The sequence below is a fragment of the Lycium barbarum genome, chromosome 2 (assembly GCF_019175385.1).
Source record: "Lycium barbarum isolate Lr01 chromosome 2, ASM1917538v2, whole genome shotgun sequence".
Lineage (NCBI taxonomy): Eukaryota > Viridiplantae > Streptophyta > Magnoliopsida > Solanales > Solanaceae > Lycium > Lycium barbarum.
In genome coordinates this window covers 4,445,560-4,454,308 of record NC_083338.1, presented here as the reverse complement: position 1 = coordinate 4,454,308, position 8,749 = coordinate 4,445,560, and the positions used below count along the sequence as shown (strand labels likewise).

General features: G+C 34.7%; 1 protein-coding gene across 1 annotated transcript; it reads left to right on the top strand.

The window, feature by feature from the left end:
* The first annotated feature begins 1,349 nt into the window (after positions 1-1,349).
* On the top strand, positions 1,350-2,766 carry LOC132625925 (E3 ubiquitin-protein ligase PUB23-like). Its single transcript, XM_060340578.1, has one exon. It carries the CDS (start codon positions 1,501-1,503, stop codon positions 2,704-2,706), a length of 1,206 nt encoding a protein of 401 aa, XP_060196561.1. The 5' UTR covers positions 1,350-1,500; the 3' UTR covers positions 2,707-2,766.
* Positions 2,767-8,749: the final 5,983 nt, after the last annotated feature.

The window sequence follows — 8,749 nt, the reverse complement described above, 5'->3', positions numbered from 1 at the left end:
AGCGATAAATAATTTGATACGAAGAAGTACCTAGTACATCTATTTTGACTTTGGCTAGCTGATCAAGTAAATAATGCTAGGAGGCTATACTCATGTTAGTGGAGGTGTGTCGGTAAGATTTCATGTCACCCTCCTATATGTATTCTCTTTTTTGGATATTAGCGTTATATAAGGTTGGGGTGACAACTTAACCCTCTATTGTTACGGGAGATGAAAGTATGAGTAACTGGTTTTAATTAAAAAAAATATCTGAATATATTTAGTTGTCCTACTATAATTTTAAGTTACAGTACTAATTTTTGTTACATAAAAGTAATTTAACTATATGTGAATTGCTCAAAAATTCAAATGAGCAGAAAGCCAAATTTTCGGTTTCGAATCCGAAAATGTAAGCAATTTAAATTTTATAAAATAAAGGACAATTAATTTTTTGTTTACATATTCACATTTGAAAAAAGAAAAAAAGAAGAAGAAAACTTTAAACTGAGAGAAAAATGCATTCGTCTAGCTTAGTAAGATGATCTTTTTATACCTTAAGCTTAAACTTCACATAGAATAATTCAATTATAACAGGTTCCTAACTGCCAAGTGCAACATGAAATAAAATAACCTTTTTGAAAAATTCAGCAAAATTCTGAGTATTCAAAAGAAAATTTCAATTACAACCGAGTCTTAACTGCCAAGTGCAAAATCATGCGAATTCTCACTACTCAAAAATAAAAAATAGTAAAAAAAAATTATAATAAATAAAGAAGAAGAAGAAGGAGGAGGAAGAATAAGAAACGAAGCAACAGAATTGGTAAGGTCAACAAGGTAAAGAATTGAGGCCAAAAAGAAAATCCCCTAGGAAATCGTTTTATGTGATACTATTTTTATTGAAATATACTTTTTGTTATTTGAAATAGTTTGATTTTGCATTTCTCATTTAGCTTAAATAACCTATTTTTATATTCACCTAAATTAAATGAATGAAATCTATCATATAAATTATTTTTTCAAGCTTCATGCTCAATTAAATTACATTACACAGATGAGAGTAGGTGTCTTTGTCGGCAAGTGTCGCTTTCTCACACTAATAAAACACGAGTTATTATACATAGAAGAAAACTGAATATGTATTTTAATTTTTTAGTCAAAATGTGTTCTCTTTTTCCTACGTACATGCACGTGGCCAGTTGGCCAATGTAATTTATGGATTATTTCCTCGAGCTCTTAAAAGTATATTAAATTATAAAACACACCCTTGGAAAGGTCTTTGTCCTACTTAAATTTAACGTGTTTTGACTTTAAAAATCTCTTTCTCCCACTCCTATATAAAACCAGAACCAAACCCTCTCATTCTTCAAACCAATTCACTACTTATCTTCTCTGTAAGTCTCAACAAAGCTTCAACTAATTCTTCATCTACTTAAAAGAGACTACTGGTTGTTTCTCATATATATATTTGCAACTTTCTTGGATTCTCCTTCTTTGAATCTTGAAGTTCCCCAAAATAAACAAATGGAAGAAATTCAAGTACCCCCTTATTTTATTTGTCCAATTTCTCTAGAGATGATGAAAGACCCAGTTACGATCTCAACCGGAATAACATATGATCGAGAAAACATCGAAAAATGGATATTTTCCAACAAGAATAATACTTGCCCGGCCACCAAACAGTCCCTCACAGGCATAGAGATGACCCCAAACGTCACTCTCCGACGATTAATCCAATCGTGGTGCACTCTCAACGCAAGGTTCCCTACACCGAGGCCTCCGGTCAGCAAACTCCAGATCATAAAGCTCCTCAAAGAAGCGAAATCATCTAAAATGCAAATGAAATCCCTCAACACCCTAAAATCCATCGCCTCTGAGAACGACGCTAACAAACGCTGCATGGAATCCGCGGGAGCAGCAGAGTTTTTGGCTTCTATTATAAATAATACGAATGAAGTATCAGACGAAGAGGGTCTTTCGAGTACTCAAGACGAAGCACTAAGCATCCTTTACCAACTCAAATTATCCGAACATGGATTGAGGTCACTCATCACAAGTGGAAGCAGCGAGTTCATCGCGTCATTGACACGTGCCATGCAACGAGGGAGCTACGAGTCTAGGGCTTACGCGGTTATGCTCATGAAAGACATGTTCGAAGCATCCACACCAACTCTAATTTTTAGCTTGAAGCAAGAATTCTTCATCCAAGTGGTTCAAGTCTTGAGGGATGAGATCTCTCAAAAGGCGACTAAAGCATCATTGCAAGTGCTAGTGCATACGTGTCCGTTTGGGAGGAACAAAGTGAAAGCAGCTGAGGCAGGAGCTGTTAGGGTTTTAGTGGATCTTCTACTCGATTCATCGGAGAAAAGGGCTTGTGAATTGATGTTAATTTTGCTGGATCAAATTTGTCAAAGTGCCGAAGGGAGAGCTGAACTATTGAAGCATGCCGGAGGATTAGCCATTGTTTCCAAGAAAATCCTTAGGGTTTCTAAAGTAGGGAGTGAAAGGGCTATCAAGATTTTGCATTCAATCTCAAAGTTTTCAGCAACACCAAGTGTTGTTCAAGAGATGTTGAGTTTGGGTGTGGTGGCAAAGCTTTGTTTGGTGCTTCAAGTTGATTGTGGAAGTAAGGCTAAGGATAGAGCTAGAGAAATTCTCAAATTTCATGCGAAGGCATGGAGGAGTTCTCCTTGTATACCTATGAATTTATTATCTTCGTATCCATTTTAATTAGGCTCAAAAGAGCAAACACTTGTTAGATAGAAATAGTAAACACAAGAAGAAAAAATACAGTGGATTGATTTTTGTGTACATAATTTATTCTTTCCAGAAAAATAGAAAAAAATGGACAAAATAGTCCATGAATTTAATGTTCATATCCATCTTCAACTTTTGTTCGTTGCTATATATTCATCAAGACACTTTTTTTTTTTCTTTAATGATTTTTGGTATCCCTGCCCATTGATTTTATTTCTGTATATCGCTCTAATGAAAAAGGAAAAAAAATAGGGAAATAAGAAATAAAACGGAGCCAAAAAAAGATAATATACTACTACTATTTAATTTTATGTGATTTAGGGTTTTCTTCATTTATTATTTATTTTCCGAAGGCATGTAGTATACATTAATACACTTATTCATGTACTTATATTCTTAACTAACCACCAATATTCATATTTTCACACGGAAAGTGATCTTCCATTATTTAAGAAAGTCTCTGAGTTCCTTCGCACTACTTATTTGACTCTCTTTCTCGTGGTCTACGTACTATTAGAATAAATTATACTCCCTCCGGTTCAATTTATATGAACCCATTTGACTGGGCACGACATTTAAAAAAGAGGGAAGACTTTTGAAACTTGTGGTTCAAAATAAGCTTTGAAAATTTGTGTGGCTGTAAATCATTCATAAAGTGAATTTGTTTCCAAATTAGGAAAGAGGTCATTCATTTTGGCACGAACTAAAAAGGAAATAGGTTTAAACAAATTGAAACAGAGGGAGTACTATTTTCTATTTTATATTGTCTTTTTGTTGTGACATAGGAGAATTTCCAAGAAAATGCCACGCGGAACTTGTCACGAAATATATCGCTATCTGACTTCTTATGGTAAGACAATGCACTAGTGAGCACCAGTGTGGTGTTTACCTTGTAGACAATAAATACCTAGGGTTTAATTATGAAAATTGCAATTCATGAGGTGTAGTTTTAATGTTTCAAATTGTTAGTTAATCAGAGCTCTCTATAAAAAGTTATGATTTTTTTAATCAAAAGGTAGCAAGAGTTGAGCTTGAGTATCGGCTCCTCCCTCCGAATTTTGTATTTGTCTTAAAACCCCATTAAATATGCACACATTATTAATTCAGAATCAATAACTTTATAAAATTAGAATCAAAATCTCATAAACTGTAACTCTTGACTCTGCCTATAAAGGGTGGTAGTGACGTCTAACCCATAATGTTCCCCGTCGCGGTTTTATCTAGGAACAATATTAAGCACATCTCACAAATCATGTATGAAATTCGTTAGACGCATATAAAAACGCAATATTGAAGTCCCGGAAATAAAGAAATTTCAAATAAAGAGCATTTTCTTCGTAAATTAGTCGTGTGACGAAACTTTAGATTAGTCCAACTAATTATTCCGGAAATCAAATAATTAACCGAAGTTATAATTCTCAATCCATTTCCGTTTTAAAACAGGGACATACATAGTCAAAATTCTGAAACTAGAACTCCCACCACACAGCATTAATTTGAAAGCATAATAATTAGGCAGATAACTCGTGGAGAGGACGACGTGAACTTTTCCCAAACAAGATAATTAATGCAATGTATCTAAAGTAAATGAGCCTTTATTATTTGAAACTTTTTTTACACATTTTAAGATTTGTGGACAGATATAAGTACAACAAGTCTACTGAAAGAAAGTAAGCATCAAGATTCAAGTGGTTGAGCTTTGAATGTCATTATATTGGACATTTGGACCTTAAATCTTAGCCGCTAATTTGATGATCCTGAATTCTCCAGACGACTTTCGAAATATAATGTATATATATTTGTGTGAACTTACTTGACTTTTCTAATTAATTGAAGCCATCATTATTGGATAATTTGACTGTTGGATATATACTGTGTGCTCATTATATTTCAACTTGGACCATTTTGGCAACTTGGACCATTTTGGCAATTTTTTGAGTAATTTTCAATACATAGATAAATCTAAGCGTTTCAACCAAGAGGGGGGGGGGGGGGGGGGGGGGGGGAATATGGGAATTAGAAAGAGGAAAATTATACTTTTATTTTGTTTTTGCTCCTTTTAATGGATATAACTCTAAAGAAACACAACTTAGACAAGAACAATTGCGTAAAAACAAAAAGCCAAAAAAAAAAAAGTCTGTATGTCAAACTCACTTGTTTATGATCTTCTCAAGTGTTTGTTAAAGGATCACCTTATACCAGTTGCTAGATTATGAATATAAATAAAAACTAGGATAGTTTGACACAAATAATGAAAAAAAAAAAGTAGTTTGACGCAAATAATGAAAAAAAGTAACAAAATTAAATAAAAGAAAGTTATTGAATTAGCTCTGCGACCAGTTGTTCAATTTGATGGGCTCAATTTTTATGTTCTGTAAACCTACGACACATGAAATTATGAGTTCTTTGAAATTTAATATTTGCTAAAATTTTAATAATTTTTCACATATATATCTATATATTGTGGTGAAATTGAACATTAGGTTCAGGTGGATCACGTAACTTGTATTCTACATCTGTCACTGCCTGCGACAAATTCCAAAGCATACAAAAAAGAGACGATTTGCTCTGTGACTAATCATTGTATATACATTGCTTCAAGTCCCTTATTATTTGACAAAGACTATATAGAGACTTAAATTTTTGTTTTACTGGTTTTTTTTATAGCTGAGGTGAGCCGTTCACTATTTTTATAGATGCTTCATGATTTAGCGTGGAATATTGAAATCGGCTGATACGTAAGATTAGATTGGCCTAACAATAATGAATGAGTTTTGAAACTCAATAAGCTCAACGCATCGTCAACCAAAACAAACGATCAAACCAAACGAAAACAAGTACTCCCTCTGGCTCAATCTATGTGACACTATTTTTTTTTTTTGTTATCCCAAAAAGAATGTCATCCTTTCTATATTTAGAAACAATTTAATTTTATGAGATGATTTACAGCGACACATTTCAAAAGTCTTCCTTTTTTTCTTAAACTCTGTGCCAAGTCAAATGGTGCCACGTCAATTGGGACGGAGGGAGTAACTTTTTTCCTCCCAATAAATTTTCAGAATTTAAACTCGATATAAATATTGTGGCTATGTAACAACAATATACCCAGTATAATTCCATCAAGTGGGGTCTGAGGAGGTAAAGTATATTCAGACCTTACTCATACCTCATGAAAGTAAAAAGGTTGTTTTCGATAGATCTTCGGCTAAAAAAAATTATAAAGATAATAATAATAATAGACAGTAACAGCAAATGTGGTTATAGAATAATGAATTGTTTACTTTTTGATCATTTCCAGAGGAGACTTCTGATTCTATTCCACAAACGCGGCTCTCACTACTTGATTGAATGTGTTGAGAGCGCAGCTATGGTCTTTTTAATATACTGAATCTTCTCACTGCATTCCTGATTGGGACCTCCAGCTATTTCCTAACAGCCAACAATTTTTTTTTAAAAGGAACAGCCAATAAGCTTCGTTATTTGAGGCCAATTAATATTTGCCAGCTGGAAGACAAAACAAAATAAAAAAAGTGAAAATTGTTCCAGTATCATAAAAAAGGTTTTAATAATAACAAATAAGTGGTTCTGTATTTTAATTTTTTTTTAATATTATGCAGTCAGATATGGCAGCTAGGGAAATGAGAGACAGATTAAAATAATGTAAGATTACCTTCCACGTACATGTATATATGGGTGGTCGGTTAGGAATTCTAACTTAAATATTCGAAATAATTAATTTACACCTCTCATTTTGTTATTAACGAGAAAGTTTTACAGCTACTCAAATGTTATGATATAATATGTTTAAGATCATAAGCTTCAAAAGTTATATAACCGCACGAATGTTATATGTTTAAGACCATGACTCAAATGTCTTCCTTTATGTTTAAACTTTATGCCCATTTAAACAATGTCACATAACTGATACATGGTAAGACTTTCATATAGAAAACACATATCCTAAGAGGTACTTTAATTTAATTTACACAAAAAATCAGATACGAAAATAAGAAGGTAATCTAGAGCATTAAACTTGTAAACACCTAATTTTTGACCGAACATAAGCTTTACTGTCACGACCCGGCTAGGGGCCGCGACGGGTACCCGGGGCTAACCACCGAGCACCGCTCTTCTTAATACTCAATTTCTCATTAAATACTCTTGTCAGAGTTTATAGACGAAACATGGGAAAATCATACTTTACAAGAAACATACTTGTTTTACATACGTTTGCCATACGGCTATCAAAATAGTATATACATATGGTAACATCTTGTGGAACCATCTAACCCACACTGCGCATCTACGAGCCTCTACTGACATGCTATACAATGGACGGAACAAGACTCCGTCATGCCCCAAAATGGCTATATATATATATATATATATATGTACGTATACACAAAAAGAAATCACAAGCACCTCCGAACAATGGAGTGCTCTCAACAGCTGACTGCCCCTATGGCTCTGGATCTAGCTCGTCTCCCTGTCTACCTGTGGGCATGAACACAGCGTCCAAGGAAAAGGACGTCAGTACGAACATGGTACTGAGTATGAGAGGCATAAATAATGAAGAGAGAAACAATAACAGCATAATGAACATCAAAGTGAACATGTGAAACTGAATCAAAATCATAGGAAGGATGATGCATGTTGTCTTACTCATACTCTTTATCATATCATGTATACATATCATGCAAGCTGCCCGTCCATGTCGGGACGGTGTAATCACCAATAATATAAGCCCGCGTCCGGGGTACCATCTCGTGCCGCCCACTAGTGGTGTCTGCCCATGCCCGAGAGGGTCATGGTGTATCCGTGTAGCCGCCCGCCGAAGCGGTGTCTGCCCGGCCAACTAGGCGCGGTGTAAATGTAATCATGACATGCTTAACATAAAATACTTATCATCATATACTTTTAAAACATGCTTATCTTATCATAATACATGCGTGAGCTCATGAACATTTGTGCTCTACCAGGGTGACGTAGGGTCGTGATTCCCCGATCTCTTTATGGAGCAATTTCTGACATTCTGCCTCACCTCGAAGGAATTAGTACAGGAGGTGAGTGTAGACAATGAGGACATAATCATCGCTTTAGTATTATCATATCATATCTATTAGCTCATGGAAAGAAGGGGATTTTATGCTATGGGATTCATGCCATTTGAAGAAAAGGGGCTAGCCTCACATACCTTGGTCGCTTAGCTAGAATACCGTTCACTTGCTCTTCTGCAATATCGCGTCGTTACCTTCATAAGGGAATTCGAATTATCGTTAGTTAGTGGACTATAAGAACGCGTCGCTAATTTCTAAAGAAACTTGGGCAGCACTTCCTTTGTTTATTCTACATTTCCCATCGTCTATATCAATTCCCAACATTCACAATAATACCCACAACATTACCACCAACAACCATCATTCATATCGACTCATCACATTTCACCATTTTTCTCCAATTTTTCCATAATTTCCTACCTAGCTTATCATCGTGTTTTCACACCTCTAATACTTATTTCATGGTTAAATCATCATTTCTAGCATATTCGTAACCTTAGCACTTCAACTTATATGATTCAATTCCATCATCACTCAATGGTGGCACTATTCACCCATTCAAGACCCATTTTTCTATGTCTTTCTACAATTCAAGCTTTTCCTATGCTTCTAACACTTAAATAACTTAATAAGGTCATGAAACATACCTTGGATGGTGATTGAACAACCCTTGAGTTGAAATGCTTCACTCAAACAAAACCCTAGTTCCTCCTTCTAGGAATTTCTTGACTCAATTAATCCCTTTTGATGTGTTCTTGCACTAGGTTATGGTGAATTGATGAATTTGATCTTAGATTTCTACTTGTGTTCTTGGTTTGGAAGAGTGGAAGGTTCTAGAGAGAGAGGAAAAAAAAATCGTGTAGTGAGAAGGTGAAATGAATGAAATGAGACTTGGATCATATTTTATAAAATTCAACTTCAGTCCCGATGTCATTATACGGTTCGTTATACGGTCCGTA